The 26,264-nt window shown below is 42.2% G+C and overlaps 1 protein-coding gene and 3 non-coding genes across 4 annotated transcripts in view; all 4 read left to right on the forward strand.

Moving 5' to 3' along the window:
• The window catches only part of wdr43 (WD repeat domain 43), a 62,246-nt gene extending 38,834 nt beyond the window's left edge, over positions 1 to 23,412 (forward strand). The window contains exons 7-18 of the mRNA XM_070885735.1: positions 3,723 to 3,787; positions 4,237 to 4,402; positions 6,654 to 6,740; positions 10,271 to 10,405; positions 10,931 to 11,068; positions 14,770 to 14,856; positions 16,038 to 16,069; positions 17,539 to 17,602; positions 18,485 to 18,598; positions 19,140 to 19,209; positions 20,197 to 20,252; positions 22,671 to 23,412. Coding sequence (XP_070741836.1) covers positions 3,723 to 3,787; positions 4,237 to 4,402; positions 6,654 to 6,740; positions 10,271 to 10,405; positions 10,931 to 11,068; positions 14,770 to 14,856; positions 16,038 to 16,069; positions 17,539 to 17,602; positions 18,485 to 18,598; positions 19,140 to 19,209; positions 20,197 to 20,252; positions 22,671 to 22,799 — 1,143 coding nt within the window. The 3' untranslated portion in view covers positions 22,800 to 23,412. The remainder of the gene's footprint in view (positions 1 to 3,722; positions 3,788 to 4,236; positions 4,403 to 6,653; positions 6,741 to 10,270; positions 10,406 to 10,930; positions 11,069 to 14,769; positions 14,857 to 16,037; positions 16,070 to 17,538; positions 17,603 to 18,484; positions 18,599 to 19,139; positions 19,210 to 20,196; positions 20,253 to 22,670) is intronic.
• Positions 17,759 to 17,892, forward strand: LOC139267661 (small nucleolar RNA SNORA31). The gene has a single exon (XR_011593941.1). It is a non-coding gene; the product is annotated as a small nucleolar RNA SNORA31 (small nucleolar RNA).
• Positions 19,446 to 19,581, forward strand: LOC139267660 (small nucleolar RNA SNORA31). Its single transcript, XR_011593940.1, has one exon. It is a non-coding gene; the product is annotated as a small nucleolar RNA SNORA31 (small nucleolar RNA).
• On the forward strand, positions 21,572 to 21,707 carry LOC139267658 (small nucleolar RNA SNORA31). Its single transcript, XR_011593939.1, has one exon. It is a non-coding gene; the product is annotated as a small nucleolar RNA SNORA31 (small nucleolar RNA).
• Positions 23,413 to 26,264: the final 2,852 nt, after the last annotated feature.

Consider the following 26,264-nt stretch of genomic DNA (forward strand, 5'->3'; position numbering starts at 1 on the left):
TCTGCAGGAAAAATTTGCTTTCGATAGGGTGAGGCTGCTCCTTGATTTTGTCAAAGTTACTGCCTACTATGGATGCATAACCTTCAGAGTACAGGGAGTTTTGAATGGACACCTTGTTAAGCTTAGGGTGTGCATGCAGCTCATTTTATAAGAATATTCCTTTCAGTCTTTTCCTCTTAAGAAATTGACCTTGTAGGGTATAGTCCAAGCATTCTTAATACCGTGCTCAAGTGCTGTTATGTGCAAGACTAAATGAAGGAGTTGCCAGGATATTGCCAATTAGTCTGTAGGGCATGTAGCAGTCAGAAGCAGGAAACCTGGTTGATTTAAAAAAAATTTGTTTGACCCTTCCCCTTCCTATTCCAATTAATCTAAGGCCAATTGTATCAGCCATCCCTGACTCCCTAAAACCTTTCCACATGGCACAAGGCTGAGGGTAGCAAGGGCACAGAATGTACTCTGGGTGGGGGATTTCAATTCCATCACCGAGTGGCTCGGTAGCACTACTACTGGCCGAGTCCTGAAGGGCATAGCTGCCAGACTGGACCTGCAGCAGGTGGTGAGAACACTAACACAAGGTAAAAACCTACTTGACCTCGTCACCAATCTATCTGTTGCAGATGTATCTGGCCATGACAGAATTGGTAGCAGTGACCGCCACACAGTCCTTGTGGAGATGAAGTGTCATATTCACACTGAAGCCACCCTTCATGTTGTGTGACACTACCACTGTGCTAAATTTTAAGGTGCACATAGTTTTAAGGTGGTTGGTGGAAGGTTCAGAGGGGATTTGACGCGAATCTTCTTCATGTAGAGGATTGTGGGGGTCTGGAACTCGCTGCCTGGCAGGGTGGTGGATACAGAAACCCTCACCACATTTAAAAGGTGCTTGGATGGGCGCGGGTTACGGACCTAGAGCTGGTAAGTGGGATTAGACTGGATAACCTCTTGTTGGCTGGCGCAGATATGATGGTAAGTACTGCAGGGAATCTAATACTGCCAACGTGATGTCCTGGACTAATTTTGATCGCCTGGATGGGTCAGAGAGGAATTTTCCCAGATTTTTTCCCCCAATTGGCCTGGGTTTTTATCTGGTTTTTGCCTCTCCCAGGAAATCACACGGCTCCGGTTGGGGTGGAGTGTAGAATGTTTCGGTGCAAGGGGTGTCGCAATTGTGTAGGGCGGACTGGTTGGGCTGGGTGCTCCTTACCTTTCTGCCATTATTCATAGGTTTATTTGTAACCTTCGGGGCTGCTGACCGAGGGCAGTGTGGCTCTTGGTCGGCCAAACTGGCCTCCTGCGCTGTAGATTTCTATGTTTCTAAATGGGATAGATGCAGAACAGATCTTGCAGCTCAAAACTGGGCTGGCATGTGGCACTGAGCCATCCGCAGCAGCAGAATTGTTATCCCCCACAATCCATAACCTTATAGCCTGGAATATCCCTCACGCTACCATTACCATCAAGCCAGGGGACCAACCCTGGTACAATGAGGAGTGTAGAAGAGCATGCCAGGAGTAGAACCAGGTGTACCTAAAAATGGGGTGTCAACCTGGGAAAGCTGCAACACAGGATTACATGCATGATAGAGTGGAAGCAGCATGCTAAAGACAGCTAAGCGATTCCACAATCATATCAGTCCTGCTACATCCAGTCATGAATGGTGGATAATTAAACAACTAACAGGAGAAAGGCTGCTCCATGAATATCCCCATCCTCAATGATCGCGGAGCCCAGCACGTGAGTGCAAAAGACAAGGCTGAAGCATTTGTAACCATCTTCAGCCAGAAGTGTCAAGTGGATGATCCATATCGGCCTCCTCCTGAGGTCCCCACCATCATAGAATCCAGTCTTCAGCTAATTCGATTCACTCCAAGTGATAGCAAGAAATGGTTGAGCGCACTGGATGCATCAAAGGCTATGAGCCCCGACAACATCACGGCTGTCGTGCTGAAAACGTGCTTCAGAACTAGTCATGCCTCTAGCCAAGCTGTTCCAGTACAGCTACAACATTGGCATTTAGCCGACAATTTGGAAAACTGCCCAGGTGTTCTGTCTGCAAAAAGCAGGACAAATCCAATCTGGCCAGTAACAGCCCCATCAGTTTGCTCTTAATCATCAGCAAAGTGATGGAAGGTTACGTCGACAGTGCTATCAAACGTCATTTACTCAGCAATAACCTGCTCATCAATGCTCAATTTGGCTTCTGCCAGGATCACTCCGCTCCAGATCTCATTACAGCGTTGGTCCAAACATGGACAAAAGAGCTGAATTCCAGAGGTGAGGCGAGAGTAACTTCCTTGGACAAAGTAGGGATGTTCGCAGATGATTGCATGTTCAGTTCTATTTTCAACTCCTCAGATAATGAAACAACTGAATGCAACAAGACCCAGATGACATTCAGGCTTGGGCTGATAAGTGACGTGCAAGTGGCAGGCAATGACTATCTCCAACAAGCGAGAGTCTATCCCCTGCCCCTTGATATTCAACAGCATTACCATCGCCAAATCCCCCATCAACATCCTGGGGCACATCATTGACCAGAAACTTAACTGGACCAGCCACATAAATACTGTGGCAACAAGAGCAGGTCAGATGCTGGGTATTCTGCGGTGACTGTCTCACCTCCTGATTCCTCAAAGCCCTTTCACCATCTAGAAGATACAAGTCAGGAGAGTGAAGGAATACTTTCCACTTGTCTGAGTGTAGCTCCAACAATGCTCAACCTCCCCACCATCCAGGCCGCTTGATTGGCACCTCATCTACCACTTTAAACATTCACTCCCTCCACCACCAGCGCACCGTGGCTGCAGTGTGTACCATCTACAAGATGCACTGGAGCAATTTGTCAAGGCTTTGACAGCACCTCCCAAACCCATGACCTCTTCCACCTAGAAGGACAAGGGCAGCAGGCACATGGGAACACCATTATCTTGAAGTTCCCCTCCAACTCTCCATCCTGACTTGGGAATATATCGGCTTCCTGTATCGTCGCTAGGTCAAACTTCTGGAACTCCCTACCTTGACAGCACTGTGGGAGTAACTTCAACACATGGACTGCAGCAATTCAAGAAGGCAGCTGACCACCACTGTCTCGAGGGCAATTTGAGATGGGCAATAAAGGATGTGACGCCCACATCCCGTGACTGAATAATTTTTTTAAATCCTGATTGAGGTTAATTAGTTTGGTACAGAGCCTGGGGCTGATTTGTCTCGGCCAGCAACTCACTGTCTTAACCACTCAACTATTGGGTCAGCTATGGTAACCTTTGGAATGCACTTTTATAATGCTACTGACACTTAAATCGACTCTTGTGTTACATTGCTATGGTGTGAAGTATTGTCCTCTATGACAGCAGATAGGGCAAGAAAGAACAAAGATTATTTGAATGATTTAAGGGATAACTGAGGGGAAAGAGGAAAATATTTTGTGTTTGCTACTTTTCATGACTAATTTTCATGGTGATCTTCAGAGTTTGGGAAAATGTTTCGTTTCTCCACCAGATTTGAGGTCAGTTTGGAGGTCTCAGTACTAGATTAGAGAAAAAAGAAAAGGTACTGTATAATTAAGGACTTGAAGGTGAAAAAATGAGTTTAAATCCCAATTATTTCTGTGTCTGTGGTTATCGCTGTACATTTCTTTCCTACCTATTGCTTTTATACATTGTACATTTTAATTGACGTGCCTAAATTTGGAAGGTAATTCTAAACTTGTTCTTCAGCCGGTGAAGTTGGCCGTTGTCTGCCGGGATGGACAAATGCACTTGTTTGAACACATCTTAAATGGGTAAGAATTAGATTTGTTCCCAAACAACTTGCTTAATGTCACCTTTTTGTTTATTGATAATTAAATAATATTTTAAAGGCAGCAAACCCATGGCCTCTAATAATAAATTGTGTTGGACTCTGGAAAAGGAAACTATATTATGATTTGGTTGACAGAAGGGAGGGAGTGGTGACATTATTGCTGAATTTGAGCTTTCTGTGGGTGAGACTCACTTGTCTGACTTATCTTCAAGAGCATTTGAGCATTCGCATAATAAAAGCTGAGGGGGGGAACACAGCAAAGATGGACAGATTTGAAAAATCCTAGGCAACCAGAGATACTACACCAGGGCAGTATTGTGTACAGACACACAAATTCCACCATAATGGCTGAGGTGGAATTGATCAGTTTTTAAAGCAGTTTATGTAAATTTCCATGTTTACCTAATGGTTGTGTTTTCATTGTAAAAGTTACTGCAAAAGGCCGCTTTCACCGACCTGCACTGTACAGATAGCAACGTCGGGAAAACGTGCAGATGCAAGACCTGTTCCTATCCTGGCAGCCACATTCTGTTCCGATCGGCAGTCAATATTGATAGCATATAACACTGTGCTCCATCCGATCATAGAAAGAGTGGTAAGTAACAAAATCGGACGAATTGCATTATCATGTTTCTAGTCTTTCTGCCATCTAAGGTGTTTGTGTGGGAGGGAGGGAAAAGTCTAAACTGTTACCTGCATTTTGTGCAGTTCCATCACTGGACGTAAAGTAAATGTAGATCCTAGTATGGTGAAAATGTTACATTACACATCAGCTGGGGTAGTCATGTCAAATATTAGAGAAGTGAATGGAAGTTAAAGTAAGCAGTTTCCATTCATGGGTTGGATTTGGTTTTAGGGTGGCCTGTGTTTGGATACACCAGTGCGCACTGGTCACCTCAATCCGTTTTTTTAATAGCTGCCGGCCCTGTGGAAAGTATCATAGTTAGCAACGCGTGAGTTAATTCTATTATCGTGTTGAATTGGCTCTGGAATCCTGAAATGTGTGTGGTGACTAAAATGAAGCCAATACTTCTGACACGCATCCTTTAAGGTTGGGTTGTAGCTGGGAAACTGAACTTTGAATGCTTGTTGCACAAGTATCCAATTGGCTGTTCTTTTTTCGCCTCTTTACCCCCTCTCTTTCCCCCCCCCCCCCCCCCGCCCCCCCGCGTCTCATTTTAACCGTTTCCCAAGTCTGTCTTGACTTAGAAATTTGGGAGCAAAGACAGACAGTTTAAGATGCTTGGGCTGTTAAGTAGTAAATTGAGTGTGCACAATGCCTGTGATAGTCTTCTGCATTGTATATGGATTGCGCTTAAATAAACCTCAACAGTTAAGATGAATGTGGGAGGCCGTTCAACTTATAGCTCATATGTCCATGGAAACTTAGTGGCATTGAGCCGTCTCTGGAAGACCATTCCGGACTTTTAAGTCGCTTTGTGGATAAAGAAGCACCTCTTGACTTCAGTCCTGAACATGCTGTTATCATAACATAAGAAATAGGAGCAGGAGTTGGCCATACTGTGCCTTGAGCCTGCTCTGCCATTTAATACGATCATGGCTGATCCGATCATGGACTCTGGTTCACTTCCCTGCCCGCTCCCCATAACCCCTTATTCCCTTATCGGTTAAGAAACTGTCTATCTCTGTCTTAAATTTATTCAATGGCCCAACTTCCACAGCTCTCTGAGGCAGCGAATTCCACAGATTTACAGCCATCTGAGACACCCCAGGTCCTGCTGTATTGCAGTACTTGCAATTTTTCTCCATTTAAATAATAACTTGCTCTTCAATTTTTTTTCTGCAGAAGTGCATAACTCACTTTTGCCCACTCACTTAGCCTGTCCATGTCCTTTTGCAGGTTTTTTGTGTCCTCCTCACACACTGCTTTTCCTCCCATCTTTTTATCGTCAGCAAACTTGGCTACATTACACTTGGTCCCTTCATCCAAGTCTTTAATATAAATTGTTGGGGTCCCAGCACTGATCCCTACGGCACCCCACTAGTTACTGATTGCCAACCCAAGAATGAATCATTTATCCCGACACTTTTTTTCAATTAGTTAGCCAATCCTATATCCATGCTAATATATTACCCCTAACCCCGTGAACTTTTATCTTGTGCAGTAACCTTTTCAAATGCCTTCTGAAAGTCCAAATACATCACACCTCAAAGAATTCCAGCAAATTTGTCAAACATGACTTCCCCTTCATAAATCTATGCTGACTCTGCCTGACCGAATTATGCTTTTCCAAATATCCTGCTACTGCTTCTTTAATAATGGACTCCAACATTTTCCCAACCACCGATGTTAGGCTAACTGGTCTATAGTTTCCTGCTTTTTGTCTACCTCCTTTTTTTAAATAGGGGTGTTACATTTGCAGTTTTCCAATCTGCTGGGACCTCCCCAGAATCCAGGGAATTTTGCTAAATTACAACCCATGCATCCACAATCCCTGCCGCTACTTCTCAAGACCCTAGGATGCAAGCCATCAGGTCCAGGCGATTTATCTGCTTTTAGTCCCATTAACTTACTGAATACCGCCTCGTTAGTGATTGTGTTAAGTTCTTCTCTTTTCCCCCCCCCAATAGCCCCTTGACTGTCCACTGTTCAGATATTTTTAGTGTCCTCTACCGTAAAGACTGATACAAAAGATACAAAATATTTGTTCAGAGTTTCTGCCATCTCCATGTTCCCATCAGTTTGTACCTAGAATCCCTTGTCTGACAGCCATGGTCTGATATTTAAAATAGTGCTCTGGGGTTAATTTCTTATTCCACATTGAGTGAGCTCTCCCAAAGATGTGAAAGTAACCATCAGTAATAGCCGGCGTTTCTCATTTCAGACATTGAATACCACCGAATCCCACATTTGCCTGGTGAGAGATACACAGACGACTCTGTCACTCACAATGGAAGCTGCTGTAACAAAGGTAAGCCAAAGGAAGTGATGTGAAATGTCAACTTAATTCTTCAGATTGGGCCTCGGTTGGAACAAAAACTTTCATGAAACACAAAGGGTGGTAGAAGTTTGGAATTCTTTTGCAATGGCAATTGATGCTAGATCAATTGTTAATTTCAAATCAAAGTTTAACCAAAGGTATTAAGGGATATGACCAAAGGCGCGTATATGGAGTTAGGTTGCTAATCAGTCATGATCTCATTGAATGGCGGAACAGGCTCGAGGGGCTCAATGGCCTACTCCTGTTCCAATGTTCCTAACATTCCACTGAGCAGCGCTCAAAGAATATGCCTTACGACTGGGATGATAATGCTGCGAGCTCCAGGATATTGTACTGCTTAGTAGTTGATAAATGGTTGCATAGAATCATAGAAATTTACAGCAGGCCATTTTGGCCCATCGTCTCTGCACCGGCCGACCAAGAGCTATTCAGCCTAATCCCACTTTCCAGCCTTGTAGGTTGTGGCACTTCCAGTGCACATCCAAGTACTTTTTAAAAGTGGTAAGGGGTTCTGCCTCGATCATCATTCCAGGCAGAGAGTTCCATACCCCCACCATGCATTGGATGAAAAGATTTCCCCTCAAATCCCCTCTAAACCTCATATTAATTACTTTAAATCTATGCCCGCTGGTTGTTGACCCCTCTACGAAGAGAAATAGATCCTTCCTATCCACTCTATCTAGGCCCCTTGTAATTTTATACACCTCAATCAGGTCTCCCCTTAGCCTCTCCTCTGTTCCAAAGAAAACAAACCCAGCCTATCCAATCTTACTTCAAAGCTAAAATTCACCAGTCCAGGTAACATCCTTGTAAATCTCCTCTGTACCCTCTCTAATGCAATCACATCTTTCCTATAATGTGACCAGAACTGCACACAGTAGTCTAGCTGTGGCCTAACTAGTGTTTTATACAGTTCAAGCATAACCTCCCTGCACTTGTATTCTATGCCTCGGCTAATAAAGGCAAGTATTCCATATGCCTTATTTAACCACCTTATCTACCTGGCCTGCTACCTTCAGGGATCTGTCGACATGCACTCCAAGGTCCCTTTGTTTCTCTACACTTCTCAGTGTCCTACCATTTAATGTGTATTCCCTTGCCTTGTTCGCCCTCCCCAAATGCATTACCTCACACTTCTCTGGATTGAATTCCATTTGCCACTGTTCTGCCTAACTGACCAGTTAATTGATATCTTCCTGCAGGCTGACTGGCCTGCAATTACTCGGTCTATCACTTTCTCCCCTTTTAAACAAAACTACACCATTAGCAGTCCTCCAGTCTTCCGATACCACACCTGTAGCCAGAGCAGATTGGAAAAAGGTCAGAGTCTGCTAATTCCTCTCTTTCTCAACAGATTGGGATACATTTCATACGGGCCTGGGGATTTATCCACTTGCAAAGCTGCTGAACCCCTTAATACTTCCCCTCTCGCTGTTTATTTCATCTAATATTTCACACTCCTCCTCCCTGATTGCAATATCTGCATCGCCCCTCTCTTTTGTGAAAACAGACGCAAAGTATTAAGAACCATACCCACATCTGCCTCCACACACTAAGTACCTCTAATAGGCCCTACTCTTTCTGTAGTTATTTTCTTGCTCTTAATATATCTTTAAAACGTCTTTTGGGTTTTACTTGCCAAAATGTTTTCATGCTCTCTGCTTTCCTAATTTCCTTTTTAATTTCACCTCTGCACTTTCTATACTTCTGTAGGGTTTCTAAAGTATTGAGCCCTCGGTATCTGTCATAAGCTTACCTTTTTTCTTTATTCTACCCTGTATGTCCCTTGACATCAGGGGGACTCTACATTTGTTCGTCCCTCCCTTTTTCTTTAAGAGAACATACTTGCTCTGAACCCTCAGGATCTCCTTGAATGACTCTCACTGCTCTGACACTGATTTATCTTCCAGTAGCTGTTTCCAGTCCACCTTGGCTAAATCACATCTTGGCTTAGTAAAATTGGCTTTCCCCCAATTGAGCACTTTTATTCCTGGTCTACCTTTGTCCTTTTCCATAACTACCCTAAATCTAACTGAATTATGATCACTAGCACCAAAATGCTCTCCCACTGATACCCCTTCCACCTGCCCTGCTTCATTCCTTAAAACAAAGTTCAGAACCGCCCCCTCCCTTGGACTTGTTGCATACTGGCTATAAAGGTTCTTCTGAATGCATTTTAGGAATACTGCATCCTCTGTACCCTTCACACTCATTCTATCCCAGTTAATATTAGGGTAGTTGAAATCGCCCACTATTGCTACCCTATAGTTTTTGCACTTCTCAGAAATTTGCCCACATATTTGTTCTATATCCCTCTGACTGTTTGGGGGTCTGTAGTTCACGCCCAGCAGTGTGATCGCCCCTTTTTTTGTTCCATTCAACCCATATGGCCTCATTTGATGACCCCTCTAACATAGCATGCCTCCTTGCAGCTGTAATTGTTTCTTTTATTAATACTGCGAACCCCCCTCCTTTTTTTTTTTAACCCCCCCCCCCCCCTCTCTATCCTGTCTGAAAACCCTGTAACGAGGAATGTTGAGCTGCCATATCTGCCCTTTTTTTGAGCCATGTCTCAGTAATAGCTATAATATCATACTCCGACGTGTCTATCTGTGCTCTCAGCTCACCTGCCTTATTCCCTCGACTCCTTACATTGAAGTATATACCATTTAGCACTGGCAGACTCCCATGTCTATTTTCTAGGCTATGTTTCCTCTGCCTTCCAAATGCACTTTTTAATTTTCTGCTTTCCAATTCCATCTTTGCTTCTCTCACTTCTGAATCTACTTTAAGTTCCTGTCCGCCCGTCGTTGTCTTTTCCCCCCCCCCCCCCCCCCCCCCCGCGCGAGAATATTGAGGTCTCACCTCCCCCAGAAACTGTCCCAATGCTTCCGGAATCTAAAACCCTCCCTCCACCATTTCTCCAGCCACACATTCATCTACTCTATCCTCCTATTTCTGTACTCACCAGCACTGGGAGTAATTACTACCTTTTGAGGTCCGGCGTTTTAATTTCTCTCATAGCTCCCGAATATCTGCTTGCAGGACCTCATCCCTCTTTCTGCCTATGTCATTGGTACCAATATGGACCATAATCTCTGGCTGTTCACCTTCCCGTGCATGTCCTGCAGCCGCTCAGTGACATCCTTGACCCTGGCACCAGGGAGGTGACATACCATCCTGGAGTCACGTCTGTGGACGCAGATACGCCTGTCTGCTCCCCTAACTATCGAATTCCCTACCACTATTGCTCTTCCACTCTTCACGTTGCAATACATGGTTTTCTGATATCTGAACCTCAGTCATGTCCCATCCTGGTTTTAATATTAAAGGAAAATCACTTTCTGCATATTTAGTGAAACGAGCACAAGTATATAGAAAAGATGAATGTCTGATCAGTATGAGGGTTTAACAGTTATTCGCAAGGTTGTAGGATCTTTAGTGTGCAGAAACTGTCCTACCGGATTCTCAGTTAACTATTCGCCTATTTTATCTTGTAGATAAAAACTCCAATCGTAACATCTGGCGTTAAAGTGTTAGTGCCTGGTATCCCTGGGCATAATACAAGCATGAAGTCCACATTGATGGAATCAAGAAAGAGTGAAGCTAAGAGGAGGAAGGGAACAGAAAATGAGGTAAAGTATTGACACATCGGCTTGGGGTTCAGGGTGGGCACAGTTCTGATTCCCTTGTACCATCATCTTTCATTCTTTATGGAACTTTAAATGTTAAAGAAGTGGAGGCAGTCTGTCAAAACGTACCCTGGTACCGAAAACCATGGCCAAAGGGATTGATTTCATACAAATGAATTTTAGGGTAAATATGCGGTTTAATCTGAAATTCTAAATATCCTATATCTAAATATATCTAAAGAATCCTAAATATATCCCTTCTCGCAACCAAGCTGAAGCTGCAGCAGAATTTTAACACCTGTAAAGTTAGTTGCAGTATTTGGAAGTTTAGTGGGAATGTAAATTCCAAATGGCTTAATTCAAATTATTTAAATTCAATTATTTTATGAGTAGAAAATTGCCGAGAATGATTGAATTATCTAGGGCAGTTAGAGATTCAGTGGCTCAGGAACACTGCATGTAGAAAGAAATTCGTGGCACCACAAGAGTGACCGTGTGTGTGTGTTTAACTGTTTGTACCTTTTTCAGTGGAGTATTGAGGAGCGTCTATGTGCCATGGATATCGATGTGATGAAAATGAAAAGTAAACCAGGACTTCCACAGACTGACAGCTATGCGGTGCTTCTCGTACAAGGGTTAGAAAGCAGCGACCCCTCTATTCTAAACGTAAGACTTCTGTATTGTCAGCTTTCTGTACAGACATGGAATTTTTTTCTGAAGACCAAGTCCTATCCCGTCTTGCCTACTAAAGGTTTTACATAAAGTACAGCTCAGAATGAGCCATTCGCCCCAACTGGTCCTTGCCGGTATTTATGCTCTACATGAGCCTTCTTCAACCTTCATCTAACTCTAGCAGCGTAACTTTCTGTTCCTTTCTCCTTCGTGTTTATCTAGCTTCCATTTAAATGCATCAATGCTATTTGTCTTAACTACTCCATATGGCAGCTCTTAAAGAACTTTTATCAGGTCACCCTCAGTGTTCTTTTCTGGAGCAAAGACAGTCAGCCTGTTTAATCTTTCCTAATGGTTATAACCTCTCAGTTCTGGTATCATCCTTGTAAATCTTTGCACCTTCTCCAGTGCCTCTATCTCTTTTTTATAATGTGGAGACCAGAACTGTGCACAGTACTTGTGTGCCTTGTGCATGCAGTTACTAGAACTTGATATTTCATAAGTGTTTTCTTGAGGCCACTAAACATACCAATGCAACAGCACCTTGATTCTCATCAGTTTCCCAGTTGTTTCTTTGTCTTTGAAAAGTAGCTTACTGGGCACAATAACATGGAAGAACAAAAGGGAAAAAGAAGAACCTGCTAACATCTGTTCCGATTGCTAAGTCTGAGATCAACATTTTTTAATGTCCTTGTTTTTTTTTCTTAATTGTTGCAGTGCTGATAGTTATTATTATAGTCAACGATATCTTCCAGTTTGAAGTCATCTATCAGTTTAGATACTGGTAACTGTTTTGTTCTGTGTCAATATAGTAGCCGTGCTGTCCACTTCCATTCATGTTGAAGATGTTGCTATTCTTTTCTGTTAAGTGCTTAGGCCAGGTTTTACCACTAGATGGCACTAATACTGTTCCTGTAACGTAAGGTTAACAGTCAAGATAGTAAAGAAGAAATCCAGATCTGGGACTTAACAAGGAAAAGTGAGAAACTAAGGGAATCCCAAATAAAGTGTGTATGATGCACAGGATATGAAAAACAGGTTAATGGAATGATTAATATAAAGTAGTAAATCATAACATACTAGATGAAATGTGACTGCAGCTGGCCAATAATCTGGGTTAGAAAACTTTCAGGAGGGGCAGGAAGGGTATGGCAGTATTAAAGAAAACATTGTAGCAGTAGGGAGCAAGGATTGAAATGGAGAAATTATCCGAGTAGAATCATAGAAACATAGAAAATAGGTGCAGGAGTAGGTCATTCGGCCCTTCGAGCCTGCACCACCATTCAATAAGTTCATGGCTGATCATTCCCTCAGCACCCCTTTCCTGCTTTCTCTCCATACCCCTTGATCCCCTTAGCCGTAAGGGCCATATCGAACTCCTTCTTGAATATATCCAATGAACTGGCATCAACAACTCTCTGCGGCAGGGAATTCCATAGATTAACAAGTGAAGAAGTTTCTCTTCATCTCAGTCCTAAATGGCCTACACCTTATCCTAAGACTATATTCCCTGGTTCTGGACTTCCCCCAACATCGGGAACATTCTTCCTGCCTGTCCAGTTCCGTCAGAATCTTATACGTTTCTATGAGATCCCCTCTCATTCTTCTAAACTCCAGTGAATAAAGGCCCAGTTGATCCAGTCTCTCCTCATATGACAGTCCAGCCATCCCTGGAATCAGTCTGGTGAACCTTTGCTGCACTCCCTCAATAGCAAGAATATCCTTCCTCAGGTTAGGAGACCAAAACCGAACACTATTCCAGGTGAGGCCTCACTAAGGCCCTGTGCAACTGCAGTAAGACCTCCCTGCTCCTGTAGTCAAATCCCCTAGCTATGAAGGCCAACATACCACTTGCCTTCTTTACCGCCTCCTGTACCTGCATGCCCACTTTCAGTGACTGATGAACCAGGTCTTGTTGCACCTCCCCTTTTCCTAATCTGCCATTCAGAAAATATTCTGCCTCCCTGTTTTTGCCCCCAAAGTGGATAACCTCACATTTATCCACATTATACTGCATCTGCCATGTATTTGCCCACTCGTCTAACCTGTCCAAGTCACCCTGCAGCCTCTTAGCGTCGTCCTCACAGCTCACACCGCCACCCAGTTTAGTGTCATCTGCAAACTTGGCGATATTACACTCAATTCCATCATCTAAATCATTAATATATATTGTAAAGAGCTGGAGTCCCAGCACTGAGCCCTGCGGCACTCCACTAGTCACTGCCTGCCATTCTGAAAAGGACCCGTTTATCCCGACTCTCTGCTTCCTGTCTGCAAACCAGTTCTCTATTCACGTCAGTACATTACCCCCAATACCGTGTGTTTTAATTTTGCACACTTGTGTGGGACCTTGTGAAAAGCCTTTTGAAAGTCCAAATACACCACATCCACTGGTTCTCCCTTATCCACTCTACTAGTTACATCCTCAAAAGATTCCAGAAGCTTTGTCAAGCATGATTTCCCTTTCATAAATCCATGCTGACTTGGACCGATCCTATCACTGCTTTCCCTTTAGGTTGCGTTGAGGCACCTTGCCTGGGTGTATATTAGTGTTCCTGGTGCTGCCACCTTATCTGGGAAACCACCATCCTCCTGGTAAAAACAGAAAATGCTGGAAAACACTTGTGCAGGTCAGGCAGCATCTGTGGAGAGAGAAGCAGTTAACGTTTCAGGTCGATGAACTTTCATCAGAACTGGAAGTTTTTGATACTTTTACCACTAGATGGCACCAATACTGTTCCTGTAACGTAAGATTAACAGTCAAGATCATAAGGAAGAAATCAGGATCTGGGACTTAACAAGGAAAAGTATGCATCCAAAGGAATCCCAAATAAAATATGTATTCATCTGGAGGGAGGAGAGCATGCCGGGAGATCTCCAATGCAGTGATCGTGCCCATCTTTTAAACAAATACAGAGCATGGGGAATGGGGGAGGCAGGAAAAGAACAAAAGGGAAAGGTGTGTGAAGGGGTGGAGAGTAGGTGACTACATGCATCACTCAATACCTGTACCCTTTCCCACGCATGCACAGGAGATGCAACGCCAGCACTTTCACCACCTCTCCCACCATCCACGGCTCCGTCTGCTCTCTCAAGTGGACGTAAAAGATCTGGCACTATTTTGAAGGGCAGGGGAGTTATCCCTGATGTCCTGGCTAATATTTATCCCTCAATCAACATAACAAAAAAACAGATTATCTGGTCATTATCACATTGCTGTTTGTGGGAGTTTGCTTGTGTGCAAATTGACTACTGCTTTTCCTGCATTATAACTGACTACACTCCAAAAATACTTAATTGGCTGTAAAGCACTTTGAGACGTCCGGTGGTCGTGAAAGGCACTATATAAAACCAAGTCTGTCTTTCTTAAACTCCTGTGTAGTAATAGAGAACAGCATTTTTTGGGGTGTCTCGTTCATTAATCCAAGGCCTTGCAGCATATTTTGGTAGCTCGGGTGACCTTTTCGGTTGCATGGTGGTAGTTGAAGTTGTGCTGGCATTCCAGCTATTTTTCTGTCAATCAAGACATCATTGGATATGGATCAACTGGCGTAGACGTTTCATTGCCAACTGACTGCACGTCAAAATAATTTGTTAAACATGAATATTTATGAAACTTGAGATGTCTTAAGGTGCTGACAGCTGAAAATGTTGGTAATTTTAACACTGCTTTTTCTTTAATCGTCCCCCTTCAGAAAGTACTCCAGACAAAGAAGGATTCTTTGATAAAGACCACCATTGCCAAGTTACCTATTCCTGCAGTAATTCCACTGCTGCAAGAGGTAAGGTTTCTGTAGTAAAAATAAAGTTTAGAAAAATGCAACAACAGCGACTTGTATTTCTATAGCGCCTTTAACATAGTAAAATGTCCCATGGCACTTCGCAGGAGCGTAAGCCACATAAATATTAGAGCAGGTGACCAAAAGCTTGGTCAAAGCAATAGACTTTATTTTAAGTACTATTGCCTGACAACTTGCAGCAACATCGAGCCTTCCACAGACGATGAGGTCAGTGAGGGTGAAGCTTTAAAGTTCCTGGGTTGTAACTCTTGAATGAAATGTTGATGACTTCCATTTGTATGCTCAAAGTTCCAGATCATTTTGACTCTTTTTTTTCGGTGGAGTCTCGAGTGGGTCAACTCATCCTTTGTGCCCACCAGCTGACTTAACTTGCATGAGAAGTTTCCCGGGTAATATATGATTCAGTTGTTCAGTTTTGGCACCAGATGTGGTGCTTCAAGTTTTGATTCATTGCAAATAATAGTTTCTGCAGCAAATTTGATTGATGGCCAGTCAGTTTGACCATGACAGCAATAAATAGTGCTTTGCCGTGTTGATGCTGCAATGGCATTACCATAGTTCATTTTATTGTTGAAATTTACTGCGAAATTAGGTTCCAACAAAAAGTTTGTAATTCTATTGTATATGGATTCTAGAATCTATACAGATAAATAACTTGAAATTTCATTTGCTTCTCTTTTTCCCCTTTAATTCCATGACTCCCAAAAATCAAATTCTACTTGTATTTTTCCTCCTTTCAGTTGAAATGGAAGGTAAATGGGATATCAAACTCTTGGCAGTTGTTGTGCCAGTAAAACTGGCTGGCTGTTCAATAGAGGCCAGGCTTGCGCAAGATACCCCCAACTATCCAGGCTGACAACTGATTAAACTCGGGGCTTGGCTCAGCGTGACAGTGGCATTAGAAAGGCTGTTTCCGATAGTCCAGGCTACCTTTCCCTCCCTTTTGAGCTTCGCCCCCACATCTGCACAGTCTAGACCAGAAGTTGAATTTTGGAGTTGGTGAGCACAAGTCCACATTTGATCATGTGGTGTCACACGCCATGTTGCTTCAGTACGGCACCCAACCTTTCTCCCCTGGAGCTGTAATTAATTCTGGCTATCATGTGCTGTTCGGTAGCTTTCTGTATAAAGTAATTTGTTTCTTCTGTTTTTTTTTTCTCCAGATCCAAAGGAGATTACAAGGTCATCCCTACAGGTGAGGTTTTAATTTTGCAGCAATTTCTTTTCAATTACTGCAATGTGAAATCTGATGGTTTTTTTTAGCATGATCCTTTTAACATTCTTTTCCCTTCTGTACCACACTGTAAGCTTATTAATCAAATGCTGAATTCTGCTATCCTGGCTTAGGAGTGTCCAAACTGCCACGCATGGTCCACACAGCCCCTGAGCCCTGGCAATCTGGCTGTCGAAGACCAGACAGCTGTGTTCTATTTTGCGCTTATGGCTTTGACCTATTGGTTTGACCTATTTGAATTTCTTCTGCCTGGAGAACTGGAAAAGGCTGTTACATAAGAACATAAGAAAAAGGAGCAGGAATAGGCCATTTGGCCCCTCGAGCCTGCTCTGCCATTCAATAAGATCATGGCTCGTCTGATCTTCGCCTCAACTCCACTTCCCTGCCCGCTCCCCATAACCCTTGACTCCCTTATAGTTCAAAAATCTGTCTCTCTCCACCTTGAATATATTCAATGACCCAGCCTCCACAGCTCTCTGAGGGTAGAGAATTCCACAGACTCACGGCACTCTAGAGAAGAAATTCCTCATCTCTGTTTTAAATGGGTGACCCTTTATTCTGAAATTATGGCCCATAGTTCTCGATTCCTCACGAGGGGAAACATCCTCTCTGCATCTACCCTGTCAAGCCCCCTCATAATCTTATGTTTCAATTTTTGTTCTTAATGCTATTGCCTCATTGATTATTTTCTACATCGACACACCAAGATCTGTTGGTATCAGCAATGCAAGATATATGCAAATTAATGGGAACTTTGAATTAAACTTTATAGGTGGCTTTTGTTCTAATCACCTATACCACAAAGACAGAAGGCTTGGATATCCTTGACTAATCAAAGCACCTCCTGACATCAAACTGAGCCATAGAGGACAGGGAAGTCCCTGCCTCAATCCCTGCTTTGTGTGGAGTTAACTGATCTTGGTCAGGGGTTCTACTTTGTTTGCTATTCTGTGAGCTGTACTACAAAGTAACCACATCAGATCAGGGCAGAACACAAAGGCTCTTGATTCCTCTGTGATCTAAAGGCTACTGACACTCGCTGCCAAGGTCCACACACTGTCCCAGAATGGCTATGGGGAAGGTGTCAAAGGGGCTGCATACAGGGACCATAGTCTAATCTGAGTTGATGCCTTAAGGGGAGGAATTACTATAATTCTCACGATCAGGTTGTGGTGCTAAAGTTAGTGTAGAATCTCTGCTATTGGATGGATGTTCACTGAGCATTTTCTATTTCCTGCATAACTGGGGACATGTCTTTTAAGTTCATCTCCAGTCTTTCCTGTAGTTTAATTGTAACAAAGGTCTAGCGATTTTAAGACCTGTGTGCCTCAAGGCAATGTAAATGGATCTTGCATATAGTCATAAGTTGTAATAAGTTTTGTGTACATTTGGCACACGTTTAATGGCCTTGTCTATCCTTTTACTGGTAGTGCTGCGCTAATGGTCAAGTGGATCAAGGCAATCTTCACCCTACATGCGTCTTATCTGTCTACAGTAAGTAATACTGTTTGATTTACTCAGTCTCATGAAAGATGTGTTGAATATTAGCTTTGGTAGTCTACTTGGAATCTTCAAACTCACTTTTTAATGGATGTGGGAAATCTTGTTTAATAGCCTATTAAAGGTGCAGGGCTGGAGAAGCCAATAAGGTTGCATCTGTTGACAGACCTGAAGCACAGTACTGTGGCTTTCTGGTTCTTTATTGTTAAGGTGCAAGATCAATTTCCTCGCGCTTTCTGACTGCCCTCCCAGTGGCAGTTTAGATTGAAAAGAGGAAAACATACATAAGCTTGATTCATAAAAGTGTTTACAGGTTGTATCTTTAAATGCACAATTCTATATTGTTGACTCTCGCAGGAAGTGTGTGCTACCATTTAAATCCTCTTGGCTGTTTGTGTGTGTGAGAGATTTTGGGTGAGGCTTTAGGTGTTCTGATTCTGGTAAAGGGGTGAGACTTGGAGCCGAGATAAACTATCTTTTTCTTTGCATGTGCTTAAGGTTTGAATGTGTAATTAGAACGCGTGTTTTTTTTATATGAAAGAATCTTGGGATGGCGGCACTGTAGAAATTGTGGGATTGCTATCTGGTTCTTCAAGTTTGGTTTAACAATCTTCAGCATTTACAGTTCAGATATTTATTGTAAAGAATTAAGTACTGTATGTTAAAGAAATTGGAATTTCACAAGTTAGTGTGATTTTAACTAGCTTGCACTACAGATGTCTGGTTGTTGCTTAGCTTGCATTAAAATGGTTGATTTGACCCTACATTGCAACAGTGACTACACTCCAAAAGTACTTCATTAGCTGTAAAGCGCTTTGAGACGTCCAATGGTCGTGAACTGCGCTATAGAAATTCAAGTCTTTCTTTTCTCTGCAGCTGCCTGATCTTGTACCACAGTTAGGAGCCCTATACCAGCTGATGGAGAGCAGGGTAAAAACTCTGCAGAAGCTCTCTCGTCTGCATGGCAAACTTTACCTTCTAGTTACACAGGTAAGGAGCGGTTGTCTGCTTTTGGAGACATTTATTTAGTACTAGATGTGCAGGGAAGGTGAAAAAAAAATCCAATTATTGCATGCATTTCACAACAACCTGTGGGTCCGGAGATCCCCTCTACGTACATTTCCCTAACGGTTTCACTGGTTTCATCAAACCCCCCTCTATTTTTGAGGTGCAGGTGATGTGCTTTGGTCCTAGATTTTCCACTTGGTGCCTCCACAGTTGCAGTTGGGGGTACTCCCTAGCTAATGATACCAGTGGGAATCTGTGGTGCTGCTATTCTGGTGTAACGTACTGCCCCATCGTGGAGCTAAATGTATCTGGAGCCACACTCGTGAATATTAGAAACCATATTTGCTGCTGTTCATTATAGTCTGATGGGGTTGCCCATTCTTAATTGAGCCTAGATTTCGAATGTGTTCTTTGTTCAGGATGCATATTTTGATGTAAACGTAACATTTCATGGAAGTTGCCAAAGTTTGCCTTTGTAAGGAGTGTATATGTGAAACTTAGCTGCTGATTTGATGTCCCTTAGGTTGCAGCATCAGAAAAAGCACAAGTTGTAAGCAGTGTGAACCAAACGGCAAAACTAGTTTACGAGGAAGGTAAGAGCCAATCACTGTGTACATCTTGTAGATGACTTGCAAATAATGATGTGCAGTATCTCAAAACACAGCAAATTTATATACCACTTTTAATGTTTAAAAATGTTCTGAAGAGCATCAGAAGTGTAATCAAAAACATTTTTAAAAACCAAAAGGGGATGCTAGGAGAAATGTTTTATTATTTAAATTCTAGGAATAATGAGTTAAAACTATTATTGTAATGGGCGGAAAAGAGTGTGCATCTATTGACAGACCTGAAGTTAAACACTATATAACTTTTTGGGTTTATTTACTGAGATGCAAGATCAAGTTTCTGCGCGCTTTCTGCCTGCTCCCCTAGTGGCAGCTCAGATTGAATAGTAGAATACATGCTTTAATAGGAAACACTGTATAGTGAAGAGTGTACTTTCATAGCAGTTGGCGATGCTTATCTGTACTAACGCATCACTGCATTACCATATTTGTTATAGAACTGATGGAAGGCCTTTTTGGTAAATGCATACCTCAAAATGAGAACTGTCCACCATTTTAATCTTGTATTTTGAGCAAAAAAATAATTATTTAAGTAGAGTAACTGCCAGGTGGCCTTGATTTTCCTAGTCATGAATCCTCCTGCTTTTCCCAAAATATTTTCCTATTGCTGATAGCTGTTAGCTTCTGTATCTTGGTGATTTATATTGTATACTCCAATCAGGCATCTAACAATGGTTAAGTATTTTCTCTTTGAAACATTCCCGAAACCACTTCTCCTTGTCACCTCTTTCCCTTCAAAAGACTCTTGAAATATACATCTGTGCTTTCGGCTAAAACTCCTTCCAACCCCCCCCCCCCCCCCCCCCCCCCCAACCAACTCTTGGTATCTGCTACTCAGTGTCTTCCTCACGCTCCGTGACATTCTTGTTCTACGTAAGGAGGCATTGTAAAACGGCAAGTTGTATTGCAGTTCTTTGGTATTAATTGCAGTTATTTTATTTCTGTCCCTTCTAGAATCATCGGAAGATGAAAACTCAGACGACGAGCTGATGGCAGATCAAGAATCTGATGTAAGTGTAGCAAAGCAGCCCCGGGTCATTGAAGCCCAACCTAGTCTTCCATGGAACTCTCCTTTTCATGTCGTAGATCAATTTGACTTGAAAACGGGGAACAAGTTTAATGTTTGTCCGTTGTCTATTCAGTTTCCTCTTCGTTTGTTGCCACTAAATGAAGGTGGATACTTTCCCTTCTTGCGACTTTTGACATTTGCTTCAACATCTGTTCTGACAAATTTGAGGAGCAAACCGGTCTCTGCTTTTATTTATCGCTCACTGAAATATGCGTGCTGTTTTGTGGTTCACTGTATAATAAAAGGGAAGGAAGTGACGAACCTTGTTTATAATGGTGCGGAATGGCATCGGACTATATTACAACAATATTTCATGGTACTTGTGTACGATGCAAACCTGCTGTGTGTGGTATGAATAGTTTACAATAATTGAAATTAGGTTGCTATGACTGCAGTTGCTATACTTAATACAAGCTTTAAATTTTGATTGGAGTGAAAGTCTCTTTTCCCCCCCCCCCCCCCCCCACAGGCCGTCAAATTGAAATTAACTTGCATCCTTGCTGAGACACAGGATGTTAGTAATGAGGCTGCAATAGTTTCCTATCTCGGACATCCATTGTCTGTATTAAGTACTCCCAAGTCAAGTCATTTATGATGTCCCTCGCAGTCCGCTCACCGGCTTTTCCATTGTAGATACCGCGCATGTGCAAAAATTTGAATGGAGCGATGTGGGTGGCAGAACAGCTTACTGGAGGGTGGGGGGGGGGCGCGGCGGGTTGACTGAGCCTGCCCTGCTCATTTCACACACTGCATTACAGTCGGGTCAGCCCAAGTTCATACTCATCTTTAGATGAAAAGAATGTTCATCCTCACTGCACTACTCAGTCCTCTAAAATTTACAGCATTTCGCAACCCAAAAAGTTGATGTGCAGTACTGTACTATCATTTTCTGTAGTTTAAGATTTCCTGCTTAGTCATCAAGATTAACCTTGACTCCAACTTGGTATTTTTTTGCTGATTCTGTCTGTTTTCAGAGCTCCCACTAGATGTTAACAGTAGGTCAGAATTAGAGATTCGAGATTATTGTCTTGACTGGTCAGGCACTCGGATTGCTTATAAATCACACGTACGGAGATCGAATGGTTGAATGGGCGTACAGGGAGAAAAGGGTACTTTGAAGTCTGAGGGAGAGACCAGCTGTCCAAATTATTATTTAAAGTAGGAAGTCTCTGTTAAATTTTATTTAAAAGGTTCCTGATTCATTAGGATGGGTGTAGAGTTTTGGAGATGCGGGGGGGAGATTGAGCAAAATATGTAAGTTTGCATCTATTGACAGACCTGAAGCACAGCACTGTGGCTTTCTAGGTTCTTTTCCAGTGAGATGCAAGATTAAATTCCTCGCGCTTTCTGTTTGCTTTCCCAAGTAGCAACTCAGATTGAATAGAGGAATACATAACAATTGAGTGAGGTGAATAATGTAGAATAAACCTGGCAGGTACATGTCCCAATCTGTGTGATCACTGCCACTTGCTTATTGGGTACAATGCAGTTTACTTTTGGTTCTATTGCCCATGTCTTAAAAAATCATGTTGGAAGAACACCAGAACACCTATGTCCAACTGCTAGAGCTCAGCAACGGGATATTCTGCACAAGGTTGGTTAAGCGGATTCCCCTGCGCACATCCGCTCAGCTAAGTTCTGAAGTGGACGTCTATGGGGTTCTAAACGAAGATTTGAGTCCAGGGCCAATGGTTTATTTTTTTTGTACGTGTTTCTCTGAGCACACAAGTCATTTGTTCAGGCCTTCTGCGCTACACCTGCCGCAATGCCTGTGATTTGCACTTCGTATCATCCATTTATGCAATTCCTACAAAGCCAGCCTGTGTTAAGAGAGGATTGATATTTTTAGTCTGGCACATTAAACATACACTGAAGTGCAGCGCAAAATGATGACTCAGCTGAACACTTCGAATCGGGGTTTGAGCTGAAGTTCGGTGGACGAGGTACACAGAAGATCTTGGCATAAAATAGGCTGGTACCAATATGTGGATACATTTTCTGTTAACCCTTGATTTTAAAAACATCCTTTTTATAAACATTTATTACACTTTAGATATTCTGAAGCAGCAAGCCATTAAGCCTGGACTTTTATTTCTTGGTGTGATTGCAGTTAACATTTAAACATATTCTGAAGCTGTGACTCAAAGAATTCTAGGAACTAATTCAGTTAGACTTTCCACAATCTGCACCCCATCTAGTACCTTTTCAAAGTGCAAAAGTACATCAGAAATAATGATTGTGAAAATTGTAAGAAAATGTGAACTTTCAGTTTCTTAATTCTCTCATTCCCACCATGTATGTATGCGGACAACTAAGTCATAGGAAATATTGTAATACATATCCAATATTTTAAAACCAGGAGAACTGGGAGGAGGAGGAGGATGAGGAAGAGGAGAGAGCAGGCGACCCAAAAATGCGTATTGACAAAGAAATCAGCGAAGACTCTGGAGAGGACTTACACACAGGCAATGAAAGTGAAGAAGAATAAAACCGTTTTTTGAAAAAAATTATTGACTGCATACTCTGCACACTTGGGCCAATGAATCTGACCTGGGCATCTGAATTTGTCTTTTTCCACGCAGGAACTTACTTTTTCTTTAGTTTTGGAAAGCAGGTGACGGACTGGCAGTCAAGAGTGCGTTAAGAACTGTTCGTGCACTTTGGATTCCAAGAAATATTTGACTGTATTGATGGTGCACAGCTCACAAATATTATATATTTCTGCAACCATGTTTCTAATGCAGATCGTTTTTGGAACACATTTATATGTGGAGTGATTTGCCACAGGCAGTGATGTGGTAATAACTCGTGACCACTTGAAGAGGGGTTGGAGGGTGGACAGATACCCAGTCATCTAATTCATGACTACTGCTGTTGCATTTTAACCTGATGTGGGGGACATAGTTTGGACGTGAAATATGCAGCGTCATAGGTTTTGGTAGTTAGCCAGCTAGAACCCACGCTTTCAGGTTAGTATGTTACAGTATGTAGTCATTAGCTAGTTGACAGAATTATGTATATTTGTCTATAAATCAGTGGTTTACAGCGATTAAGGCTGTGTTCTCCTTTGTAAAGTGAATAAACCTGATTCTCCTTTACAATACTGCGTTCTGTAGTTTTTAAGGTCATTGGCAGAGTCATTGGAAAAGGCATTAGTTCTATTGAGAGCTCTACCATACCTCAATTCCTGAAAGAAAATTCCATGTAACTAATGCCCGATGCCAAAAGAAATCTAGCAAGACTACAGATACACAACTCACCAAAAGTAGCAACACAGGTTTTTTTAAAAAGCAAACCAAGCACTGGGGTTCATTTCTGGAGGAATAGAATTGAAAAGCAGGGAAGTTATGTTAAACTTGAATCGAATCTTGGTTAGGCCACACTTGGAGTACTGTGAACAGTTCTGGTCTCCAAATTATAAAGGCAGATATAGAGGCACTGGAGAAGGTGCAAAAATGATTCACTAGGATGATACCAGAACTGAGAGGTTAGATTAACAGGCTGGGGCTCTTTTTTTTCTCGAGTCAAGAAAAGGCTTGAGGGGTGACCTGGTAGAGCTCTTTGAGACAATGAAATGGCTTGATAGGGTAGATGTTGAGATGATTCCACTTGTGGGGGAACCAAAACTAGGGGCCATAAATAAAACTGATAGTCACTAATAAATCCAATGGGGAATTCAAGAGAAACTTTGTGGTAAGAATATGGAACATGCTGCCACAAGGAGTAGTGAGGCAAAATACTGTGGAGGCTAAAAATCTGAAACCAGAAAGTGCTGGTAACACTCAGATCAGAGAAAATGGAACTACAGACCAGTTATTAGAGAAAATGCTAGAAAATACTATTAAGGACGTGGTAACAGGGCACTTAGAAAATAATAATAGGATTGGGGTGTCCTTGTACACGAATCACTGAAGGTTAACATGCAGGTACAGCAAGCAATCGAGAAAGTACGTTGGCCTTTATTACAAGAGGATTTGAGTACAAGAGTAAATATGTCTTGCTGCAATTACATAGGGTCCTGGTGAGACCCACACCTGGAGTACTGTGTACAGTTTTTGGTCTCCTTGCCCAAGTATATACTTGCCATAGAAGGAGTGCAACGAAGGTTCACCAGACTGATTCCTGGGACGGGGGAATTGTCCTATGAGAAGAGATTGAGTAGATTAGGCCTATAATTCTATAGAATTTAGAAGAATGAGAGGTGATCTCATTGAAACACACAAAATTCTTACAGGACATGGCAGGGAGGATGTTTCCCCTGGCTGGGGAGTCTAGAACCAGGGGGGTCACAGTCTCAGAATAAGGAGTGGCCATTTGGGACTGAGATGAGAACTTTCTTCACTCAGAGTGGTGAATCTTTGAAATTCTCTGCTCCAAAGGGCTGTGGATGCTCAATCGTTCTGTATATTCAAGACAGAGATCGATAGATTTTTGAATATTAAGGGATACGGGAAAGTGGAAGTAGAAGATCAGTCATGATATTGAGTGGCGGAGCAGGCTCGAGGGGCCAAATGGACTACTACTGCTCCTAATTATGCTCTAGTCAGGCAGCATCAGTGGGGAGGAAAATTATCATATTTGGTATATTTCACCTTTATATGGATGCGTGTCTATATCAATCAGTAGTCCAGGCCATTTTTTTGTAGAATCTGAATGGGGGAAATATGACACTTTTTAGCTTTGGTTGTCCACAAGTTAAATATTCAAAGTATTGAACAGGCAGCTTTGATGTGCCATTTAGTTTTTTTTTAAAAAAGGTTGGTGTGAATTTTCTGATTCTGCGGTTACCAGCTGCCCTTTGATACCTAGTGGCCACTCCATGTCAAAATCCAAAGGGTTTTAAACCAGGAAAGAGAAATAAGAAACATGTTAGTAAATCATTAGCGCTGAAGAACAGGTTATAATGTGTAGCCTAAATAAGTGTTCTTTATGCAAACGCACGAGTAGAAGGAATAAATTGAATGAACTCTGCAGGTGCAAATTCAAATGGAGGGCATGACATGGTAGCCATTACTGAGACATGGTTGCAAACTGATTGGGACTGGGAACTAAATATACCAGGTTTAAAGGTCTACAGGAAAGATAGTGAAAATGGCAGAGGGGGAGAAGTATACTTAGTGATTTAAGGATGAAATCACTTCAGTGATGGGATATAACGAGAGGTAAACAGGCAGTAGACACTTTATGGGTAGAATTAAGAAATAGGAAAGGATTTAAGACTACAGTGGGAGTTGTGTATAGGCCCCCTGGTAGCAGCTGTGAGTGCTATAGTGTATAAAAGTAGAGATTAGACAAACATGTAGTAAAGGCAGAGTGGTTTTAATGGGGGTTTTTAACTTTCATACAGATTGCGATAAGCAGACTTGCACCTATCAGAAAGGTAGTGAATTTCTTGTGTCTGGGATAGTTTTCTGTAACAATATGTCATAGAGGCAACAATGGGGCATAAGATTAAGTAATGAGCCAGATTTAGTTAACAGCTTAATGGTGCGTGAACATTTATCTAATAGCGATAATAATATGATAGTTCAACGTAGTGTTTGAAAGTGAAATACGAAACGGCTATAACGATTTAGGTAGGGCCAACTTAACGGGATGAGACTGACTGAGACTGTACACAGTAAATTGGGCAAATCTGTTCATGAGTAAAACGACAGTGGGAGATGTTCAAAAAATAATTTCATGTGATAAAGAACCAGTTTATACGCCTGAGGGGCAAAAGAACTCTACTTGCCAAACAAAACTCCCATGAATGACTAAAGAAGTAAAGGACAGCATAAAACTAAGAAAAAGCATAAAAATGTAACAACCCCCACATCCTGGCAAATGGGAAAGATACAAAGAGCAAAGGGTCACAACACAGAGAGCTACAAAAATGGAGCATGAAAAACTTGCAAGGAGTATGAAAATCAACACTAATTTTTACAAATATATTAGGAAAAAGAGGGTAATC

The sequence above is a fragment of the Pristiophorus japonicus genome, chromosome 7 (genome assembly GCF_044704955.1).
Source record: "Pristiophorus japonicus isolate sPriJap1 chromosome 7, sPriJap1.hap1, whole genome shotgun sequence".
NCBI classification, from domain to species: Eukaryota; Metazoa; Chordata; class Chondrichthyes; family Pristiophoridae; genus Pristiophorus; species Pristiophorus japonicus.